Here is a 24,392-nt window from a genome sequence, read left to right on the forward strand (position 1 = left end):
TAATGAAACATGTGGCCACGGCAATGAAATGAAATTGTTTTACAAGGCATGGCAATGAAAATTCTTTCATTGCCGTGTATTTTTTTTCATTGCCATAGCAAATGTTGACCACGAAAACCACGGCAATGAGAGCGCGGCGATGAAAATCAAGGCAAAAACATCAAAAAACAAAAATCGTTATTAATTCACACGTCACAAATAAACATAAGATAAATGGCATTGTACCGAATGATCAATTAAGAGGACAAACTTATTCAAACAGAAGTTAGACCTATCCACGGCGATAAAAAAAAAATGTCCAGTAATAAAAAAATTGAATATTTACATTTATGGTGCGAAAACGCAGGCACGTGCACACTTCATTCCACGTGGAACACTTGAAGTCCACTAATATGCAACATATAGCACACAGCAGGAGGGACGCAAACCGTTAGAAAAAGCAATAATCTCAAATATGTTTAGACATGGCGATGAGTGTTACTTCTGGGACAAACTATTTTTTATTTACCATTTGTTGTATTGTTTAAATATTTGAACAAATATATTCCATAACAACACTTTAACTATTCACGAATCAAATAAAATTAGGTTTTAATATAAATAACTAATACATTTTTATCAACAAGGTTTAGAACACATCAAGGTGACGTGTGGACAAACACGGCAATGAAAGATTTTGAGGTTTAATTTTTTTTTGGAGAACCAATTAATCCTATTAACAAACTAATTAGTGCTACACATAGATTACGCTATTTCACCTACTTAGAAAAAAATATAAGAATAATAAAACAATGATTTTTCGTACCGATTTCATCGATGCCACGCAATTTTTGGTCCCGGGAATTTCACCCATTAACCTTTTGTAATTCTAGATTTTCAGCAAAAATATAAATTGGTTTATCCGTTTCATTTCGGCATTCCCGGGTTTCATCCGCCACATCCCATTTCCAGCATCAGGTTCTCGTCAATTAGAAACATGAAGAGAACTCGTCAAGACAAATTCAACGAGCCCAAACTTGATGCGCGTTTAGGCTTACTTGTTTCATAGGAATTAGGAATTTCCTTTGGGTATCTGCATATCCGTGGGTTATCACCGCCATTATTGACATAAATGAAGAGGGAGGCCTATGGGCCTATGCTGATGAAGCAAAAATAAACGAACTTATAGCTACCCACCTAAAGTACACTGGGGCGAAATATGAACACAGTCGTGGTAGCGTCTAGCCGTCTCCGGGACCAATATGAAGTATTATTTAATAAGAACTTCCATAGTGGTCCAACACCCGTTCCTATTGAGAACTCCTCAGGACGGTTGTTTTGTATATGCTTCTCTATAAAAAAAACATCCCCTTTTGAAAATATTAAAGATTACGATATGATATATACGTTGGTAATAAAGGTAACTAATATATACATATAAGTATAATGGTGTTTGACGGTGAGTGTTTACTTTAACGTATAGCATCGACTCGTTGTGATCCATACAAAAGGTCACAGCCGTGTGTTGGTAAACAACAGCCGGCGTGCATTGTGGACAAATGAAAACATAAATACATGTATTATTTAGTTAGTAAACAGTGTGATGTGAGTCACGGGCGCCGCCGGGCCGCGGCGCGGACTGCGAGCACTTGAGAGCAAGTGCGCGGCTGATAAGGCACCTTCGCAGATCGATTGTCAGTAGATACGCTGCTATCTCCAGTTTATCTACATTGCTAAATCTTCGTGAGTTCTGGTGCCGTGGTTATTATGTCAACAGCCGTGCTCTCGTTACATTTGCCAGTAATGTGTGTGAGTGACGGTTGTCCATAGAGCGCGCGGTGATGTTACAATCTTACAAGTTGAAGGTACGTCCTGTTCGTTTATTGTTTTGTGAAGTGTCATTTGGCAACGGCCTCTGTTTTCAGGCTCAGTTTCAGTGATTTTGCAGGTATATAATAATACCTACTACTTATCTACTGTTATGTGTCAAAAATCTGATCACCCTTATGCTAGCTAACATTAACGTTTTTAACACCGAAATCTAACAAACAAACCCTTCATATGAACGCGGCTTTACAGTACCTAACATTTAGACTGTTGAGACACAGATTACTTGTTGAGAGCCATTTTTAGGGGTCCGTACCCAAAGGGTAAAACGGGACCCTATTGTTTTTGCTCCTCTGGGTGCTTATATAAAGAAACAGGTTTCCGGTACAGACAAACCTGTACGGGTAGGTACCGGTCAGTGCAGGTATAATATTTCAATACAATCCTATTGACTCACTTATATGATGTATTTCTGTTGCACAAATAAACGCGAGGGGAGCTCCCAGACAATAAACGTGATTTTTTTGCTCATTTTTGGTCGATATCGATAACGGCAACAGGTAGATGCTTAAAATATTCGCAGAATATGGAATGTATTATAAATGTATTATAATTATGGAACGTTTTATAAATAATAGTACCAATAATAGTACCAAGTGCGAATGGGACTCGCGCACGAAGGGGAACCGATTCGCACTTGGCCGGTTTTTTTTGCTTTTTCCATGAAATACTATATACATTTTATAATGTACTATTGTATTTTTTTTTACTTAATTTTGGAAAATACTATCTACTTATCTACCCAAATGAAAGTCGGAGCATATATTATGTAATTACAAACAAAAAACTTTATTTTCCTCTTTATAATAAGTACGCATTCTTTATTAAAATCAAATTCGTATCGTCACTTTTATTGCATTGTATAATGTACATAATGCAGCGGGTATTATGTATCTATATAGAGACGAGACCACTGCTAACACGCAATTTCTGCTCAGAGATTGTTATGTCGCGACCGGTCTAGACGTGGTGCACTGATTCCAAGCTATTTCTTATTTTCATAAAAAAGTTGAAAAATCATTTTGGGTGCACATTGGTGGAATCTGGAATGACATTCGCAACATTGATAGTGATGTAGGTAGGTAATATTAAGCACAACAATATTGCAGATTAACAGCCAGTTTCTTCATCAAAACTTAAAGCCAAAGTAAAAGTCAAAGTAATGTCTAAAGTAAAAGTAACGGTTAAATTGAATTTTGCTGTCACTTTAGCCCTGAAAAAACGAATTTGACCGTTACTTTTACTTTAGTCATTACTTTAACTTTAACTTTTGATGTAGAAACTGGCCGTTAGGAAGGCTAAAATTCTGTGGGCTAAAGTCCTCACTGACGGCACACTTTCACAAGCATGGCGTTGCATCAGCCTCAATAGCTCAAATCATGGATTTAGATATGTCGTAAGCTAATAAGATATACATATCGGATGGACATTGGACATAACGGAGGAGGGTGCGCAGGAGTGGGTGCGGTGGCCGGCGGTGCGCGCGCACGTGTGCTCGGGCGCGCTGGCGCTGGCGTTCCCGGCGACGTGGCGCGGGCCGCGCTTCGCCTTCGCGCTGGGCGGCGCGCCGTACGCGCTGGCCGTCACGCTGGCGCTGCTGGGCGTGGCGCTGCCGCTGGCGCTGCTGCAACTGGCAGTCGGCCAGCTCAGTCAGCAGGATGCCGTCGGCGTCTGGAGGGCAGTTCCTTTCTTTACAGGTAACAGTTTTGTGTCCAAGTTGTTGCTGCTACACTTACCCACTTTATACCCGAAGTTACAACCATGGTGGTGTGATTTTTGTTGTGACCAACCGTTAAGGCGATTCCTTCGTATTTTGCCTTCATTATTGAGGCTAAATAGCATTCATAGCTCCTCCCGGCGTGATATTCTCGTCAATACATAATTAGGTATATAATAAACTCAAACACGAGGTGACTGCTAAAAACTTGTTTGATAATACCCAGAATTAGCATTCAGAACTCATCTCGGTGTAAAGTTCTCGTCATTTTGAACGCTTATAATGTTTCCATAGTCACGAATCATTTTAAGCCATTAACAATGATATATGTATTGCACATGATTAGCAACGCGTTGGCTTCCAATTTTATAGAATCATCAGTTGTTACCCGCGGTTCCGTCCGCGTTTCCGCAACCCGCACCCAGATTTATCTGTCTACTAAGTCGGGATTATGTATGAAATTACAAGTGACTCGAGGGAACCACCTCCATACGAAACCATCAAGTTTCTTATATTCTTCTGAAATTATAATAAGCATCTATTTGACTTCCAGGTGTCGGATACCTGAGGCTATTGATATCATTGCTGTGCTCAGTTTACTCGATCATCTACCTGGCTATGACAACTACTTATTTCCTTTATACAATAAGCAATTCACTGCCATTCTGGGAATGCATCGAACTGGTCTTAGATCAGGTAAGTCCTCAGGCTGCCAAACATCACTTATTTTGTCAGTAATGAAACCTACACTAGCCATGAGACACGGTCGAGTCATACGGTAATTGTATGCTCGCTCGCTAATTTGTTGTTCGATATGTAGATGAGTTAGTTGCCAAGTTATACCACTGATTAAGAGCTCTGCTCCATTAAGACCAATGGCGGCGTCGCCGGCTACGTATCCAAGCAGTTAATATTGAAAAGTAGATATGGCACCTAAGTTAGGTGCCATACTTTAGTGAGTTAGGTGGCCTAACTCAACGGTTTGGCAACGTTGCCAAATTGGAAGCGTGGCCACGAGCTACAGGTCTCTACGTGGCTTCTGGATACTCTGGCAGTTTGGCGACGTTCACACGGTTGCCATTGTAATGTACCGCCACCAATGTGCCACCGTAAAGTGCACCTCGCTCACTCAGTCGCCAGTGTTGTCGCCAGTCAGCCGCCAGTTTGTACGATTCCTCCTAAATCCATTTCTGACGACGTAAACGAACTTACTGTCGAGACGCGCGCCATAGCCACGCAACGGCGACGTAGCCATTGGCGTCTTAATGAGGCAGAGCTCTATAGTTACTTCGGTTATAATGAACAAATTATGAAGGACCATCATCTGCTTTCTTCTTGGAAGAAAAAACTGCTTCGTTAGTCTGAACACCAGGTCTCGAGTTCGATTCCCGGGTCGGGCCGAAATAGCTTTGTGGGTTTTATAAAACTTCCACAAAGCAGCCCCTAGTCTGGAAGTTGGTGATTGATACACCCGTTCAACTTCACTGAGAAAAATGGCAGTCCTGCCTGATGTCTCTCCGGTCGTGTCGGATTACCGAAGTTAAATAAATAAAAACTTTTTTGTACACATATTTGAATTTGTATAAATATAAGCAATATTTGTGAATTAGTTACCGGTACAAACACCTAATGCCTGACCTTATTCGCTCGTATCTTCTGGCAAACGTTCCAGTAATGTGAAAATAACTGATGTAACCACAGACATTTGTACCTACCGTACGTGGTATCTGACGATATTTATTCAAATAAATAACAATAAATTATTCATTCTTTCAGGAAGATTATGTCAACGCAGTAAATGCATCTACATGTCTTAAGTAAGTATTTTTACAAGTTGTTTCCCGCGGCTTCGTCCACTTCCCGAAGGAATTAGGTACTCATAATATCCGGGTCGAAAGCAATTTACTTACTTACATCTATACTTATAATAAATCTGTAGATTGGTGAATGAGGTGCAGGTGCACTCCCTATTCCTTTACTCTCATAACCCGATGGGACGGCAATCCGACACGACCGGAAAGAAATCAGCTTATTATGTGCTCTCCGATGCACGGGTGAATCAGTCACCACCAACGTCCAGCCCGACCCGAGACCTCGATCACAGCAGCCGCGCTTGCGACCACTAGACCAAAGAGGCAGTCACAGCATGTACCTAATTACAAAACATTCAAAATGTTGTCTCTTCTCAATGTTGTCATTATCAGTACCTAAATAATAGAGATTGAACAAAGTTACTTAAGGTATGTTACGAGTTATATAAGGTAATTTACTTTTGTTCCAGAGATACATTCATGGGACCTGTTCAGGAAAGACCCGAGTATTATTTAGCTGTAGCATTAATTATACTTGTGCTGTGGATAGTTTTTCCTTTTATGTGAGTATTCGATTTATAAATATAAAAACGAATCCCTATATCCCTTGGGCACGCCATCACGCGTGAACAGCTGGACCGATTAGGTTGTAAATTAGAGGGGAGATAAGGATATAGGATTTTGTCACCATCCGGCAACGGGAAGCAGTTATATCGAGAGATGAAACCGCGGGCGGAAGCTAGTGAACCTACACAAACATCTATATGTCATTACAAAATACAATACCTACCTTCGAAGTGTGCCAAATATTTATCCGTTAGTAGGTTCAGTAAATGAAATATTTTGTACGCAATGTGCGGAACCCTCGGTGCTCGAATCCAACACGTATTTGATCAGTTTTTTGGTTGATAGCAATCACATATATGTTTATGTGATTGCACATTAAAACTTAATATTACGGGAAACTGGCAAATAGTTAGTGTGTAACGAAAGAACCAGAGCATCTCCCTTGATGCTTCAGTGTAAACGTGTTTGTCTACCAGCCCGGCAGCCACAGCTTCTATAAGTAGCTACGCACACACGACGAAGGCGTGGCGCTACTCTGCTGTACGTACTGTGTATGACATCTGTTCATGTCTCCTGACGGATCTATTGACTAGGTCAACTTTAGAACAGAGTTTATTTCAGTTTTTACAATCCAGTAAAACTCATGAAACGGATACTGTACGGGCTGGGACCCTCGGTGCTGCTGCTGATGGTGGTGACGCTGGCGTGCGTGGGCGACGCGTCCAGCCTGGCCGCGATGGGGGCGCCGCAGCACTGGCGCAGCTTCCTGGAGCCTGCCATCTGGCACGCGGCCGTCGTGCACGCGCTGCTGGCTACGCACATCGCCGGCGGCTTCCTTATAGCTGCAGGCGACACTGTCTATTCCACTACCAATGTACAATGGTAACAAAGTCATTTTTCTACTGCACTGAGCGTAGCATTAATTGAACACCTAATGTCCGGTCACGTTTACCTGATACTAACAACAAATATAACAACAGACTGTTCTATTGATAATGTCTAATGTATAACTAACGGCCACTTTAGCAATGACGAGATTGCGTATGTTCGTACTTGGAGTGTTGGCAAGTGAGGTGCGGCATCCGACAGGACAGCCGTGGCGGTGACGGCGGCCAACGTGGCGTCCACGTGGCTCAGCGTGGTGTTCTGGCACGCGCTCAGCGGCGCCGAGCGCGACGCCGGCGTGTTCGCCGTGCTGGTGGCAGCCTACCAGCTCGGAGACGACGTCGACACCGACCTGGCCTGGCCGCTCACCGTCTTCCTCACTCTGCTGCTCTCCGGATTTATTACCATGGTAACTTATTATCATAAATATGTTTTGTATAGGTACTGCATATGTATGTAGGTATGATCACGCACGTTTTTTACTCATGTGCTCACAGCAAGCTGTTAACGTTTATGGTAAAAACATAATAATCAAACAAAATCATAATTTTTATCAGTCATACAACAAACATTATTTATCGGGCATTGAAATGAAATCGTTTATTTTGCAATTACATCACTTTTACGCACAAATTATTAGTGTATTTAGTAGAAACATATTTACAAAATATTAATATTAATATAAAAAGTTAAAATAAAGTTATATATATACAACTTGAGACGAAACTATACAGTCGTGCTCGTTAGCGTAAATAATTTTTACATAAATTGACAATTTTTAATCGTGGCCTACTTTAGTGACTAAGCGTACTTATATATGTACATACCTCCTACATATTCTAGTACATCGAATATTTGAGTGTTTAAATTGAGTGAACTTCAAAGAATGGACAAGAAGTGACTTTACACAAAAACATGTTGGATAGCAGCCCCTTCAACCGAAGCGGGCTAACGCGCCGCTCTCCACCACCGACACCAACACCAGCCCAATCCCCCGGCCGAGAGCCAATAGAGAAAGTGGAGATCATCTCAACGCCTGAATTACACGACTGGATGGGGTACATCGAACAAAGCCTAAACGAGGTCTGCACTATTACTACCGAAGGCAAGCTTAACTCAGAACAAAAATTAAGAGTGAGTAACCTCTGCCGAAAAGTGGGAAATAATGTAGCTCATCTAGTCCTTCAGTACATCCAGTCCTTAAAACAAAAGGCCGTACAAACGCATAACTCTCTCCTAGACCTGAACGAAAAACAAGACCTCACAGATAAACTGGCTGCAGAAATCAAGAATGCAATAAAAGAGTCCTGCAAAACCAATTCCTGAAAGCACTTCCTTTACGGATATGGTGAAGAAAGGGTCCAACAGCTTCATTTGGCAAATAAAACATAGCTCATTGGCGATTTAACCGAGCGATAACTCAAAGACGAGCGATGAAACTAGAAACCTGGTCCAGAAAATCGTGTGCCCTGAAGAAATGAAGCTGAAAGTCCGAGGAGTCCGTAAAGTCCGAAATGGCGGCGTGGTTATCAGCACTGAGACCAAGGATGACCTCGAAAAAAAACACACAGTCCAGCATGCAAACTCAGGCCTCACCGTCAACGAACCACAAAAGCGGAAGCCCCGCATAATAATAATAGGAGTTCCCTCCTCAATGGAAGAAAGTGAAGTCTACAAAAAATTGCTCCTCATCGCTGTCACTGGGTAATGTACCCAACAGGCTGGCAGCATTGCCACGTTGGATGGCAATGCTCAACCTCTGTACGAAATAAAAGCCTGCCTTGGGTCCGGGATGTGTCAACCAGGCGCTGGGAATATCCTTGACAAGAAGGCGGGCGCTCGGACTCCACGGCCCAAGAGTTTTAACCCCAAACGGCTCAAACATGTAATTGCCAGGTTACTATATTTGCGCGGCTTGAGGTTCCCTGCTTGTGCAGCGGCGGAGCCAGCACAACATGCAGTTCCGGGAAGGTGAGATGGCGCAAGAGTGTCGACGCATGTCGCGTCCCACACTAAAGTCCTACCCAACTTCCACGGAAATAGCGACATGCCGTCTGGTCTCTTGCCATCGTCGCGTGCCAAGCCATTCGGTTCGAGTACGGCTGGCACGCCGACGGCAACAAGAGCGCGACGGATCACGACGTTGATGTTAGCATGTCGTGGTATGCGGCCGGCACTGCGGCTGCACGACAGGCCTTGGTGACCGAGGCTGTTGACAGCTTCCCCGCAATGGCAGCGATGAGGAGAGCACCATGGAGCACCTAGTCGGAGGCAAACGGCGAGTCTGAAGGTGGTGTCATCGAACATGGTGCCTGTGTTTGAAGACGGAAGTGCAAGAAAGTCGGGTATAGTCGGGTCTATACCCGACTCCCATTCACCCACAGCCAGTAGGCGTGCTAGCTAAAAAAAAAGAAAAAAAAAGTCGTGGTGGCCCAGTGGGTAAAGGATAAAAAAAAAGTCGTGGTGGCCCACTGGGCAAAGGACAACCTCTCAAGTATGAGGACGCGTGTTCGATCCCAGGTCAGGCAAGTACCAATGCAACTTTTCTAAGTTTGTATGTACTTTCTAAGTATATCTTAGACACCATTGACTGTGTTTCGGATGGCACGTTAAACTGTAGGTCCCGGCTGTCAGTGAACATCCTTGGCAGTCGTTACGGGTAGTCAGAAGCCAGTAAGTCTGACACCAGTCTAACGAACGGGTATCGGGTTGCCCGGGTAACTGGGTTGAGGAGGCCAGATAGGCAGTCGCTTCTTGTAAAGCACTGGTACTCAGCTGAATCCGGTTAGACTGGAAGCCGACCCCAAAATGATTGGGAAAAGGCTCGGAGGATGATGGTGGGTAATATTTTCCTGATCAATTTCTCAGTGCCATGGACCGAGGAAATAAAGGCCGGTAAACTTACACTGGAAATACGGAGTCCAAATTTCAACACTTTTACACGTTATTCATTTTTACACGTCATAAATTAATTGGATAATGGATAGTAGTGGCAGTGGTGGACTAGGATTAGTTTATCGGAGTGGGTTGCAGCTGGCGCTGCTGTACCCGGTGTTCGAGCGCTGCCGGCGCGCGGGCGGCGCCAAGTGGCGCGCGCTGGGGTTCGCGGGCGCGCTGGCCGGCGCCTTGCTCAGCCTGGCGGCGCTGTGGGGCCGGCTGCCCGCGCTCACGCTGCTCGCTGACTTCGTCGTGCCGCTGCTCGTCAGCATAGCCACGCTACTTGAAATACTCGCCTTCGTTTTTATATATGGTAAATATACATTTTTAATTTTTAAGTGACGCGGCTGTGTGCCCGAGGTCTCGGGTTAGATTTCCGGATCGGGCCGAAATCGCTTTGTGGGTTTTCTAAAACTTTCACAAAGCAGCCCATCGGTGGAAGATGATGACTGATTCACCCATGCATCGGAGAGCATGTTAATGTCGGTCCTGCGCCTGATGTCTCTCCGGTCGTGTAGGACAGATTGCCGTTCCATCGGGCTAATGAGAGTGAAGGAATAGTAAGTGCACTTGTGTCTGCGTAAATGCTTGTGCACTATTTATTATATCTCCTGCGCAGCTGGCTGATCTCCTGATATGAGAACAGCCGCCATTAAATGTTTAATTAAATATTGTATTTGGAAGGTGTACATGGAAAATGAAAGGGGACTCAAGCCAAACGTAGTCGACATACGTATCTTGGCCGTTAGCCTACGAACGAAGCGCTAGTTCTTCGCCCGGCTCCTTGCTCAATTAACTGTAATCGATAAAATATTGTTGAATGATTTATCTTTACCTCGACCAAAGAACAATGTCAGGTTTCGGCCCACGCAATCAACTTTTAAAACTAAATTCTCACGAACACAAAGTTCTTTTCTACAACAATTTAAATATAAAATACTAACTTCTTATAAAATATTTAATTGCTATCTAGAACTTAAAAAAAATATATCATTTTATAAGTAATTATTTTGTTTATCGAGTTCAGGTTTTTCGTTTTAATAATTTGGAATAATTTGGTTTTGAGAAGTTCAATGCAAAAGTGGAAAACATAGAAAAGCTTCTGACATTAAACTACACAAAAAACTGTAAGAATTTTCACTGTACATGAAATATTTTTATTGAGCCTAAGTTACTATGGACGTCTGACATTGTTCTTTAGTTGATTTTAGTATATCAATCCTAGCAATTTAAGCCTTCGTGGAGGGTCCTGCCACTGGGCCACCACGACTATATTTCAGTAAGGAATGTCACACATAAATTGATATTTTTCTATGTCAGGTTGGAAAGTTCTCGTTGAAGATGTGGAGTTCCTGACGGGCAATGAATTAGCGAAGTTCTGGGTGCTGGGCTGGTGCTCGGCGCCCGGCATCATCGCGCCCTTCACCGCGTGGTGGCTGGCGGCGGAGCTGGCGCGCGAGCCGGCGCGGCCCGGGCCCGCGCTGGCGCTGCTGGGCGCCGCGGCGCTGGCGCTGCTGGTGCTGCTGGCGTGCGCGGCGGTGGCCGTGGCGCGCCAGGTGCAGTACGACTGCGGCGCGGTAACACCTGCCATCACTTGCTGACGAACACGCTTGCCTTGCGTTGCTCTGCGACTCTATCTTTTATTTGTATTTTTTTGTTGCTTGCGACTATCTTCTTATCGCGAAAATTAACATTTTCATCTAACTTTTCTAATGTAATAATGAGGAAACATATTTTTGTTTATTTGTTTGTTCATCCTATAGGTTCCAAAATTACTGAACCGATTTGATTTTTTTTTCAAAACACCTGCAATGACATCTACTCTCCTCCAGAGTAACATAGGCTATCTTAGTACGGGCAGTGGTTTCCGGACGCGGGAGAGACTGCAGGACAACGGCTAGTCATTAATAAGGAAAGTTCTTGTACCTACTGTGCGCTTGCTCTCAGCAAAGAGCAATCAATAAAATAGCCGTGTCACGCTGATAAATTAAAATGGTTGCAAAAGCATTATTAATATAACGAAAATAATTATTTTGATCAGTCTAGATCACTTTTTTACTTTATTAAATGTTACATTTGAAATAATAATTCTACCAGCAGATAATTTTGTCAAAATTCAGAGAAAACATATTTTAATTTCTTTTCCACGCTGTTCCTGTACTTCTTCAGTTCTCTATGGCTTCCTTTGTCTTCGATTAGCTTTCTGTGGGATCAATTGAGGAAGTTGCCCCTTATTTCAAATCGGGTAGTCACCCGTTATGCCCCTACCCGTTTTGCCCAAAAGCACGTTTTTAATTTCAACTACCTTAACCTTAAAATAGTAAACAAGGAGACCACTAAGTATTCACAATTAAAAAGCATATAACATCATCATCATCATCAGCCTATCGCAGTCCACTGCTGGACATAGGCCTCTCCAAGTGCACGCCACTGAGATCGATTTTCGGCTTCTCGCATCCAGCTCCTGCCAGCAGTCTTGCGCAAGTCATCACTCCACCGTGCCTGAGAACGTCCTACACTACGTTTGCCGAGGCGTGGTCTCCACTCTAGAACTCGTTAGCCCGCTGAGCGACTTTAAACTTGTGAACCAGCCGTACCGTCAGTGTCCACGTTTCGGCTCCGTAAGTCATGACAGGTAGGACGCACTGATTGAAGACTTTTGTCTTTAGGCACTGTGGGATCGACGATGTTAGGACTCGACGTAGCTTCCCAAATTTCAACCCAACTGAATTCTCTTATTCACCTCGTCCTCAAAGTTGTTTCTACCTAACTGCAATGTCTGCTCGAGGTATACATATTTCCGAACAACTTCGATAACGGCGCCGTGTATCGCAATCGGTCCCGGTAGAACATATTCATTGAACATGACCTTGGTTTTGTCCAAGTTCATCCGTAGGCCGATGCGTAGAGAAGATTCAGCCAGGTCGTTCAGCATCTGTTGTTCCTGCAGCGTTTCCGCCATGATGACGATATCGTCAGCAAATCGCAAGTTAGAGATGTGTTCGCCATTGATGTTGATGCCGCGTCCTTTCCAGTTCAGCGTCTTGAACATATCCTCCATTGCATTAGTGAACAGTTTCGGGGAAATAACATCCCCTTGTCTCACTCCTCGATGCAAAGGTGTGGGCCTTGTTTGCTGATTCTGTACTTGGACGGACATTGTAGCGGCTTCGTAGAGACATCTCATCACTTGGATGTAGGTATCGCCAATCTACTTGAAAACGCTGCAGGGACTCCAGAACAGACCAGATTGCAACCGAGTCAAAGGCCTTCTCATTGTCCACAAATGCTAGACACAGGGGCTGATTATACTCTTCGGTCTTCTGTATAATCTGCCGCACTGTGTGGATGTGGTCTATGGTGCCGTATCCGCTCCGAAACCCAGCCTGCTCGGGTGGTTGGAATTCGTCGAGTCTTCGCGCAAGTCGGTTCGTGATCACTCTTGAGAACAACTTATAGACGTGGCTTAGGAGGGAAATGGGTCGATAGTTCTTCAGCTGGGTTTTGTCTCCCTTTTTGAAGAACAGGACGACAACACTCCTACTCCACGCCTCTGGAGTTCTCCCTTCAAACAGGACGGCATTGAAAAGCTTCTGGAGCTCCCCTAGTAAGGGGTTTCCTCCTGCTTTTAATGCCAATGCCATCTGTTGTAATGCCATCCTCGCCAGGGGCTTTTCCATTTTTGAGCTGTCTCAGAGCGATCTCGATTTCGCCACTGCTGAATTCTGGCAGGTCTTCGGTGAAATGGCGTGTTAATGTGGCTCTAGAATCCTCATTTCCGGGATCAGGTCGAGATGCATGCGATGCGTATAACCGGCCATAGAAATTTTCCACTTCCGAAAGGACTGCCGGTACCGAAGAAACGACTTCTCCACTTGTTGTGGTCAGCTTCGTGAAGTGGCTTCTTCCAAGAGATTGTACGAACACCTTTGACCCCTGATTCAGCTCAATTGCTCTTTCAATGTCAAGAGTATTGGAGCACCGGAGGTCGCGTCGTACGTGCTTGTTGATCTCTTGGTTTAGAGCCCGCTTAGCTGACGAAGTGACAGGCGGGTTTTCACGTCGTTTCTTCATAAGCCCTAATGTCTCTTCCGAAAGCTTTGATTTCTTGCCCTTACGCTGCATGTTACAGAATCTCGAACCTTCCTCCCTGAGGATCCGAACCACATATTCTGGTTAACGTCTGTTGTGGTTTCCACGGCGGCAAATCGGTTCTCCAGATTTGACTGGAACGTTTCAGATCCTGTCATGGTTTGGAGCAGTGTTGGTCGGAGCCTGGCCTTCATCAGACGGAAACGTTCGGCCTTGAAGTAGATATTCAGAGAGCCTCGGACAAGCCGGTGATCGCTACCGGTATTAAACCTATTGATCACGGCGACGTCTCTGACTATGTGCTTCTTGTTCGTCATGATGAAGTCAATCTCATTTTTAGTCATAGTGTCGGGGCTTTGCCACGTCCACTTCCTTTGGGGCTGCTTTTGAAAATGGAGTTCATCAAAAAGTTGACGAGCATTTGCCTCCTATGATTCCTGCTTCCAAATCCATGGGATCCTACTGCCGATTCGCCGCAAATCTGTACTCCCACTTTAGCGTTAAATTCCCCCATGACAACGGTGTAATGGGTCTTTGTAGTGAAGTGGAGGGCCCTTGATATATCATCAAACATATCCTCCACTTCATCGTCTGAATGTGTCGAGGTCGGTGCGTACACTTGCACTACCTTGAGGCTATACCTGTCGGTGAGCTTTATGATAAGGTACGCTACCCTGTTCGACACACTAGACACCTCCACAACGTTATCAGCTAGGGACTTATTAACCAGAAACCCAACGCCACCTTGGGATTGTTGGTCTCCCTCTCGGAAGCACATTAGGTGACCTGATTCGAGGGTTAAGTCGTGGTGGCCTAGTAGGTAAAGGACCAACCTCTCAAGTATGAGGGCGCGGGTTCGATCCCAGGTCAGGCAAGTACCAATGCAACTTTTCTAAGTTTGTATGTACTTTCTAAGTATATCTTAGACACCATTGGCTGTGTTTCGGATGGCACGTTAAACTGTAGGTCCCGGCTGTCATTGAACATCCTTGGCAGTCGTTACGGGTAGTCAGAAGCCAGTAAGTCTGACACCAGTCTAACCAAGGGGTATTGGGTTGCCCGGGTAACTGGGTTGAGGAGGTAAGATAGGCAGTCGCTTCTTGTAAAGCACTGGTACTCAGCTGAATCCGGTTAGACTGGAAGCCGACCCCAACATGATTGGGAAAAGGCTCGGAGGATGATGGTGTCCTCCCCCTCTCTTCGAACTTCACATAACCCTGATATGTGCCACCTAATCTTCCCAAGTTCCACCTCGAGTTGCACCAGATGCGAGTCAAGCCGTAGCGTGCGGCCGTTGTACGTCGCAAGAGTCAGTTTTGTTTGGTGGCCTCCCGTAACCCGGAGATTCTTCGCACCCCCTGTCCCGCCGTAACCACGGTCGCCACCGTGACCGGGAATAGCGGGACTGCCGGGAACTAGGGGCCGTGGCTTTTTTGTGCTGCTCATAGAGGTATTTAGCCTACTGCTATCACGCTGGCCAGACGGGTTGATAGAGGGTTTTTTTCGAGTTTTCGTTCTCTCGCACTGGTGTTCGGTGCATTTTTGACTCCATTAGTCGACTTCTACGACACCCACTGGAACTGGAGGAAGGGGAAGCATATAACATGCAAAATGATAATATAAAAACCGTGTCTTGCACCATATTTGAGTAGTCAGCTCTAGCATAATCCGATTTTTTTAGTAAACTCTGCAAAAAACTTTTTTTACGTCTTACCTCGAAAACGCTCGCTCTAGACGCGCGAGCCAACTGTCCGTGATCGGCAGGGGGTAGTGCACCGCTCTACACTCACAGGTTTACACTAAGACCTATAATATACGAATGGCAAAGCCTACCCGTTTTAGGAGGGGTACCCGTTTTACGAACATCTCCCCTAACCTCAAAAGTAAATAATGTCGGAATTTGAAGTTTGTCGAATAAGTACCTACTGCAGTTAAACCTAAGCTCGATGGTTTATCTTTTGTACTACAGATAGTAATAGGACTTGCGATAACTGCGTTTTGTAGTAACGTTTTTTCAAGGTCGTACTTAAAGGTGGATTAAAGGTAGTACAAAAGCCGATACTTATTTGATACCGCGTTTTATAACAAGAGGGAATAAGTTTAGAAATATGTAAAGAAAATAGGTTTTATTTAATTTTATTGCACGATGGTTTTTTATACCTACATTATGTTAAAAATTTTGGCATTAAATTGTTCACTTGGAATTTTGAGAAAAAAAAAAAATGAGATTAAAATAATCTAAAATAAGCTCTAGCATTGTAAATATAGACGTCCAATGTCGTGTCTTCCTGGATAAACACTCCGATAATAAAAATTTATCTCGAAAAGATAATCTTATAGGCCTTCTATCACCATCTTATAAAACGACATTTTTGTTTTTTATTGGAATACGTAATTATTATAGAATACTAGCTTTTGCCCGCGGCTTCGCTCCCGTCAACTGACTTCTCTACTTTACCCTATTTTTTTTTCATAAGAACCTTCTCCTGACAATAACAAACACAACAAAAAAAGAATTAACCAAATTGGTCCAGGCGTTGTTGAGTTATGCGCTTACCAACACATTTTGCGATTCATTTTTATATTATAGACTATGGAACAGCTACGTCTCGAATTTACAATATTACCAGCGAGTGATGGGAAATCGAGCATTTATTGCATCGTTATCATCTATTGACGTTTCAATAACAATAAAATATGAAAATGTGTTTGCGATACCAGAACAGCTACAGGCAGCAGGTTTTCACAAAGAATACCTATAAGAATAGTTAGTATCCATGTTTTGCTGATTTTAGGGCGGACAAAAGAATGAAAAAAAAATTTTTACTGATGATGCAGATATGTTCTGTTAACGATTCTGGACCACCAGTTTTTTTTGCGCACTGCTTAAAATTCATTCCTGTATAGTGTCAACATATCAGATTTATTCAAAAGTCCAGCGATGTTTTGGTGCAGAATATTTATATGGGTATAATAGAAAAAATAATAGTTTAAAAAAAAACTAAAAAACACGCTTTTTATAGAAAAACGAACTAAAAAATAGAAAATAAATTTCAATGAATTTAAATTAAGAAAACAGTGTTAAAAATTTCAATGAATATAAATTAATAATAGTGTGAATACAAAAAAAAATATTTTAAAAAAGCGTGGGGTGCATGGTGTCAATAGTTATAAATATTTTATTGACAGATATGAGCACAGTGATTTTCATTTCGATAATATCTTAAAAAGCACCCCACGCTTTTTTAATTTTTTTTTTTTGTATTCACACTATTATTAATTTATATTCATTGAAATTTTTAACACTGTTTTCTTAATTTAAATTCATTAAAATTTATTTTCTATTTTTTAGTTCGTTTTTCTATAAAAAGCGTGTTTTTTAGTTTTTTTTTAAACTATTATTTATTTTCTACTTTTTAGTTTGTTTTAAAACTATTATTTGTTTTGTAGAATTAAAATCTCTTTAGTATACAAAAATTTGACAATATTAGGGAAAACGGCTAAAGATAATTATTGGAAATAAAAATTAACATCGAGTCCTGCCTTATCGACTGTAGAGAAAAGTTCTAGAAAATTTTAATTAATTTTCTTACCTTATCGACTATAGATGAAAATTATATAAATTAACAAAAATCATATTTTGCAAATTGAAAAGCCTAGAAGTCGGTGTCTGATGGATGTTACTAAGTTAATTTTGCCACCGACTTCTAGGCCGATGCACCTAAAATTAGTTTTTTTTTGCTTTTTAGTGTTTTGGGAAGTCGGTTAAATTTTTTTGTGAAAAGGTTATTTATTTAAAGCTTTTCAATGATACGAATAGTTGTCACTATCCATACAAGTGGGAAGTTCTCATCAATACAAAGAATATAAGTCCAAACGAGGTATTTTACATATTCAGTTGTCGAGTTCCCTCCACTTTCTCTGGTCTCCATCATCAGGTCAGCTCCAAACCTTCACTGTTGCATAGGTCTTGTCAATACGAATAATTTAAGCCCAAACACGAGGTAGTTTACATATTCAGTTGTCGAGTTCCCTCGACTTTCTCTGGTCTCCATCATCAGGTCAGCTCCAAACCTTCACTGTTGCATAGGTCTTGTCAATACGAATAATTTAAGCCCAAACACGAGGTAGTTTACATATTCAGTTGTCGAGTTCCCTCGACCCTCTCTGGTCTCCATCATCAGGTAAGCTCCAAACCTTCACTGTTGTAAAGGTCTTGTCAATACAAATAATTTAAGCCCAAACACGAGGAAGTTTACATATTCAGTTGTCGAGTTCCCTCGACCCTCTCTGGTCTCCATCATCAGGTCAGCTCCAAACCTTCACTGTTGTAAAGTTCTTGTCAATACAAATAATTTAAGCCCAAACACGAGGAAGTTTACATATTCAGTTGTCGAGTTCCCTCGACCCTCTCTGGTCTCCATCATCAGGTCAGGTCCAAATCTTCACAGTTGAATAGTGCTTTTAGGCGTACATCTGAGTGTCAAGTTTTTACCCTATGTGTGCCTACAACTTTTGAAGGTTGCCCTCGATTTCTCAGGGTTTCCATCATCAGATCCTGACCTGATGACTATGGGACCAACTGGCAGCTATTCCGAGTCGAACAAAAAATAAATCACGTAAATCGGTCTATGAACCTCGGAGTAATCGATGTGTATGTGTAACCTCCTCCTTTTTGGGAAGTCGGTTAAAAATGGAATAATTTTATCAAATTAGTGTATTGTCATCGGTCCTTAATAAATCTACAAAGTTTGAACGAAATCTGGCCGTTTAAAGTGGGTCAAAATCGCGCCCAAAGAAGTCGGTTACAAACAAACATACAAACCTACAAACATACAAACATACAGGTGAAGCTAATAAAAAGCGTGTAAAAACTGATCGCTCGTTGTTTTAATACTCTCTTGTTCATTTGGAATGTACTCAGTAGTATTTGTTAACACAGAATTGTAATGAGTGTCAATATTTGCGGTTGGTTCTTGAGAACCGAATGTTTTGTAGGCAAACTTTATCCTGGACATGATCTGCTCAAATGTTTCTCCATCCGTTTTTATTTATTTTCCCGGAATTGTAGGAAAACATTTCATGCGATAAGGTAGCATTACAATCGAAGAAATATGGGTATTCGTTATTTTTAGGGTTCCGTAGCCAAAATGGCAAAAACGGAACCCTTATAGTTTCGTCATGTCCGTCTGTCCGTCTGTCACAGCCGATTTACTCGGAAACTATAAGTACTACAGTGATGAAATTTGATGGGAATATGTGTTGTATGAACAAAAATATGACACTAAATAGTAAAAAAAAGAATTGGGGGTGGGGCCCCCCATACATGTAACTGAGGGATGAAATTTTTTTTTTCGATGTACATACCCGTGTGGGGTATCAATGGAAAGGTCTTTTAAAATGATATAAAGTTTTCTAAAAAACATTTTTCTTAAAGTGAACGGTTTTTGAGATATCAGCTCTCAAAGTCGTAAAAAGTATATCCCCCCCCCTCTATTTTTATAACTACGGGGTATAAAATTCTAAAAAAAATAGAGGTGATGCATGCTAATTAACTCTTTCAACGATTTTTGGTTTGATCAAAGTATCTCTTATAATTTTTGAGATAGGTTGATTTAACTGTAATTTACGGAACCCTTCGTGCACGAGTCCGACTCGCACTTGGCCGGTTTTTTTGTCTCTAAGAAGCAAGTTATTGAAAAAACTCCACTTTATAATTATGTATTAATGCACCTTTTACGTATATCGGGGTGCAAATAACAATATTTGTGTGGGTTGTATTTTTCAACGAATAGTTCGAAGTGAAGTAGGTATGTCTGCATAGTTACCATTTTGTAGATCTTTTTCTCCAATGAAGATCAGGCAGTAGACATTCATTGAGAAGTCTTTTAATTTGTATCGAATGGTCCTTAAGAAATCTTTTGATGTGATGTTGGGTACTATATAATTGCAATATTCAATCTGATCGGAGAACACTTCCTCGATTAAGGGCAGAGTCCCCCTTGTGCAATTGCTGCTGATAATATAAAGTTTATTTTTGTATTTTGCACTTGCGATATTTTTACGAACAAAATAACTCGTTTGTGCAGCAGTTTCGCAGTTATACAGTTCCACAACCGTACTGGAACGAATGCGCTCTGTTAGTAATGCAATCTCCTGTTCTTTCTAAGCTTAACTATTTGTTGTTCCAGTCGAAGTACATATTCACTGATCTGATCTTGCAATGTGCACGTAAATGAAGAGGACGGTTGTTGTTGTTGCTGCTGTAGTTTGCTTCTTTTTCTTTGTACTTGAACCAGGGTTTTTAAAAGTGGAAGAAGATTGGCACAAGGATTTTAAGGTGTTGATTTCCGTGGATAACTTGTTGATATGTTTTTTCAAATCCGTGTTTTCTAACAATACATTTTCTAATTCATTTTCCGTGCTTTCCAGTTTGAGTACGAGTTGGTCGATTGATAATTGCCTCACTCCTTGATAATTTGTTAGGAGTTATGTATGACTCATCAGAGGTTTCGCAGTCAGTGAATATGTGGGAATCGGTTAACATTGTGCTATTTGACTGTATATTTGGTACTTGTTGCTTTGGAGGTGTGGTCTTCAAAACAGTTGGCTTTTTTCGTAACGTAATGCCGGATGTTGAATCGGTTTTACCGTACTTTTTGCCTCTGATACATGTTTTACATTAGTAGACAAGTAATGTGGTTGTCTCCTTTAAGCGACCCCTTAGGAACCCCAACATTTCACTCCATTTCTGTTTTGCTTCCGAGTCTTTGAGCCGATATGTGTGTTCAGGCTATCCATTGCAATCAAGTTCGTATCTGTTATCACATGCAGAACACAGTGCTGTACTTTTAATGTCCACCTTCTTTTTACATTTATGACATACCAGCTTCTGCCAGCGGTTTCACCCGCATCCCGTGGTAACTACTTACTTCCCGTACCGGGATAAAAAGTAGCCTATAGCCGAATCTAACACTGAAAGAAATTTTCAAATCGGACCAGTAGTTCCTGAGATTAGCGCGTTCAAACAAACAAACAAACTCTTCAGCTTTATAATATTAGTATAGATTACTAGCGATATTATTTTTCGGCTGCTATTGCCAATGCTTGTTGTGCCGGTCGGTGACATTTTATAAAATTACAATTTTATTCCTAAAAAGTGAAAAAAGTGAATGTTGCGATTGGGGTTCGAACTCGCGACCAGTTCAACAGAATTCATAGGCAAAAGTAGAACACTGTCACCACTAGGCCAACGCTACATGAAATTTTCAAGCTAACAAACAATCAAACAAACATACAAACTCTTCAGGTTTATAATATTAGTATAGATACAACACTATTTAAAAACATGAAGAGCTACGTACGTGCTTATCTTAACATTAATATCTTATTAAATATCTTATTCTGTACGATGTATTCCTATCGTCTACTTATCCTAACATTATCAATATTGATGAATACAATACGTGATCACAGATCACTCCACAATCTAATAATCTATCCTGTGGTATCTATAGCACATAGCTAGACACCGAGCAGTTTATAAAAATATCTCGTCTGCTGGAAGAGATTTCATTTGAAATAACCTTTGGACTATTTTTTTGACGACCTCGACGGCGTAATGGTCACCATACCGGATTGCCGAACCTGAGGTCCCGGGTTCGATTCCCGGTTCGGTCAACATTTGTGTGATGAGCATGCTTGTTGGCCGTGGTCTGGGTGTTACAATATGTATTTATAAATATGTATATATGAAGCTATATGTAGTTTATCAGTTGTGTTAGCACCCATAACACAAGTTAATTAATAACTTACCATGGGGCTAACCGACCGTGTGTAAAATGGTGTCCCGACATTATTATTATTATTATGTACTTCTAATGGGTTTCTCCGGCCCGACACGGTAAAACTTGCCTCTGGAGATCGGCCCAAACCTACTTTACTGCCTGCTTAACCTGCTTTAATGTAAGGTCACGGCCTTGCCTAGCGCCACGCTCTTAGAATAAATTTGTCAGTAGTTCCTGTCATAGAGGAAATACTCGTTGTCCCACAGAAACTGAAGTCATCATTCAAACCGTCGCGGCACTGGGGGCCGCGGGACCCCATCACGCACTACTACTGGCTGGCACGGCGCGAGCACCTCGACCGCGGCGGCGTCGCGCGCGCCCGCTACCAGCGCCGTCAGCTGGGACAGCTGTCGGGCAGGCCCAGCTTCCTCAACTTAAGTCATTCTGCTCGAGAAAGGGAAGAGGAAACTGTGAGTGTCGGGAAAGTGCGCTCGAACTCGGACGACCTCCTGTACACAGTGTGCAGGAAGCAGCAGGCACGCGTGCAGGTGCCCGGCGTGCCGGGGACCCGCGCGTCGGGGGCCCGAGGGCCGGGGGCCCGCGCGCGCGCGCGCTCGCTGGACGGCGGCCTCACGCTGCAGCCGCTGCCGTCGATGCATCGCGACGCACTCGTTACGCTAGGGCTAGACAATACGATACTCAAGTAGTCAATGTTTTTCATTTTAGCTGGAAATCTGTTATGTGTTAGCAATTTATTTATGTTTTTAGAAATAAATATCATGTACATTCGTTTTAAAAGTAGTTTCATTCAAAGAAACTCTGTAAACAATGGTATATGTAGGTATGTAAACGTGTATCTCACATACCTTGTTTGTGATTACCAGAACTTACTACTGATACTTTTCTCAAAACCATAACAAAACATGCAAATAGCTTCGGAGTAGGGTTGTAACGGAGGCCTTCATAACGGAGGCGGAGGCGGATGCGAAGGCGATGAGTTTCACCTCCGCGGATGCGGAGGTTAACGGAGGCGGAGGCGAAGGTGAAAGATATAGAGAAATAAAATAGTTTTAAGATTCAAAAGGTAACTTTTTGTAATCAAAATTAAGGAGAGGTAAAATAAAGGACAATGGGCACTTTGTATGGGATTTGGTACCCGCTCCAACAGTAACGTATGATATATCATTAGAAAGGTATTTACGTGAAGAATAATAAAAACTATGGGGCTTGCCTCAATTAGCTGTCCGATCCGAGTAATGATAAAAATTGAATCGACATAGCAACAAGTATGTCATCCATATATGCAAATTCATTAAGAGGCATATGTTGTCAGTGTAACAATTTTAAACTCAGTTAATAGACATCTTACATTGTTTGAGATACACTCTGTTATAATCTAAAGGTTGTAATAGTCTATGGAGTCATACTACGGAAACACAATCGTCATCTGATTTGACAAAAGTTCAAAACATTTCTATTCATCTTTTTTAAGCAGAAATTCATAATTATCTCAGCAACTCTTGAAGAGCAAGATTGAGTCGTAGTATGTACTATATAAACATCGTCTCCTGACTTTTCAACTTTTTGATTGTAGATACTGAAAGACTTTTATCAAATACATAAGCTAGTTCTGCGTGAACTGCAAAGGTTTGCTAGGTCCTTTTTTTAAAGCAGTCGGAAGGCAAACATTCTAAGAAGGCCAAATTCCTGTTTTTTTGTTACTATACCACACCATTTTTATTCAATACAGTTGGATTTAAGAACTACATCTACGTTGATGATTTTTGAACATTACAGTCTATTAGTCGATGTCACGCGAAATGGACAAGGATTTGGGACTAGTCGTCATAGTAAACATTTTTTGCCTTGCCAAGACCTACGCAATGGTACTAGAATCAACACTGTTGGACAGGGTACCAAAACGCCCATCGTCCTTTGACAAACAATAGTTTGGCCTTTGGGGCTTTATCACCTTCCAAACGATTTCTATCGGGTTCATAAATTAATCCACCTAAACTAAATAATTGTTCGCTTGGCACTGGACCTGGCGGCGCCGATAAGTACGTGCGAACGTTGGTAGAAAATGCTTTATATTTATTGTTATTTCTCTACCACAATAATGGATCATCGTTTAATTTGAGTCTAGTTTTCTTTGTATTGTTTGGTATTATGTATGATTACGAAAATAAAACTCCGTTACAACTCTGCAAAAATTGTGCGGAGGCGGAAGCGGAGGCGAAGATCCGTTACATACAACCCTACTTTGGAGCGCTCCAGGCGCGTTCCGAGGGCACATCGATAAATGTTGTTATACACATAACCAATATAATATATCGGGTGTGTCGTACGTACCTAATCACATTAAATCCTATCACATATACTTTATGATATTCTATGGCGAATTGTAAAAAAATTAAAGTGCGAGTATTAGAGCACCATATAAGAGTCAGTCTATTATATTCTATTCTTGGTTAGTGGCAAGCATATACAAATAATTTACCCGCAAAAGTCGTCTGTTGACATCTCGTTGAAGTATTGTGACATGTAGTCATCCCCATTGATGTTAATTGTAGAAGTGGCTTATTATTTTTGCTCGTATTTTGCCTACATTCTTCATTACTCAAAAAGTTTATATCTAAGTAAATTCAAAATGTAATAGGTATGTTAAAAAGTTTATTTATATTTAAGTAAATTTAAAATCATGTAATATACCTGTTAAAACCAGGAACT

The 24,392-nt window shown here is 41.9% G+C and overlaps 2 protein-coding genes across 4 annotated transcripts in view; both read left to right on the plus strand.

Moving 5' to 3' along the window:
* Window positions 1-15,169, plus strand: part of LOC110381715 (E3 ubiquitin-protein ligase MYCBP2) — a 180,219-nt gene extending 165,050 nt beyond the window's left edge. The window contains exon 74 of the transcript XR_010276861.1: window positions 15,160-15,169. The gene's annotated coding sequence lies outside the window, so the exon portion shown is untranslated. The remainder of the gene's footprint in view (window positions 1-15,159) is intronic.
* LOC110381714 (sodium-dependent nutrient amino acid transporter 1) lies at window positions 1,619-22,460 on the plus strand. 3 transcript variants are annotated; one of them, XM_049837261.2, is made up of 10 exons: window positions 1,619-1,844; window positions 3,323-3,563; window positions 4,137-4,279; window positions 5,360-5,400; window positions 5,865-5,957; window positions 6,571-6,843; window positions 7,051-7,255; window positions 9,880-10,096; window positions 11,104-11,339; window positions 21,929-22,460. In XM_049837261.2, the coding sequence occupies exons 1-10, from the start codon at window positions 1,821-1,823 to the stop codon at window positions 22,367-22,369; spliced, it is 1,914 nt and encodes a 637-aa protein (XP_049693218.2). In that variant the 5' UTR covers window positions 1,619-1,820; the 3' UTR covers window positions 22,370-22,460. The 3 variants fall into 3 exon arrangements, with proteins under 3 accessions (XP_049693218.2, XP_049693208.2, XP_021197777.3); XM_049837251.2 differs by having other exon boundaries at window positions 1,622-1,844; window positions 11,104-11,360; XM_021342102.3 differs by having other exon boundaries at window positions 1,625-1,844; window positions 6,583-6,843; window positions 11,104-11,360.
* Window positions 22,461-24,392: the final 1,932 nt, after the last annotated feature.

Source organism: Helicoverpa armigera, chromosome 1 (assembly GCF_030705265.1).
Source record: "Helicoverpa armigera isolate CAAS_96S chromosome 1, ASM3070526v1, whole genome shotgun sequence".
Taxonomy (NCBI): Eukaryota; Metazoa; Arthropoda; class Insecta; order Lepidoptera; family Noctuidae; genus Helicoverpa; species Helicoverpa armigera.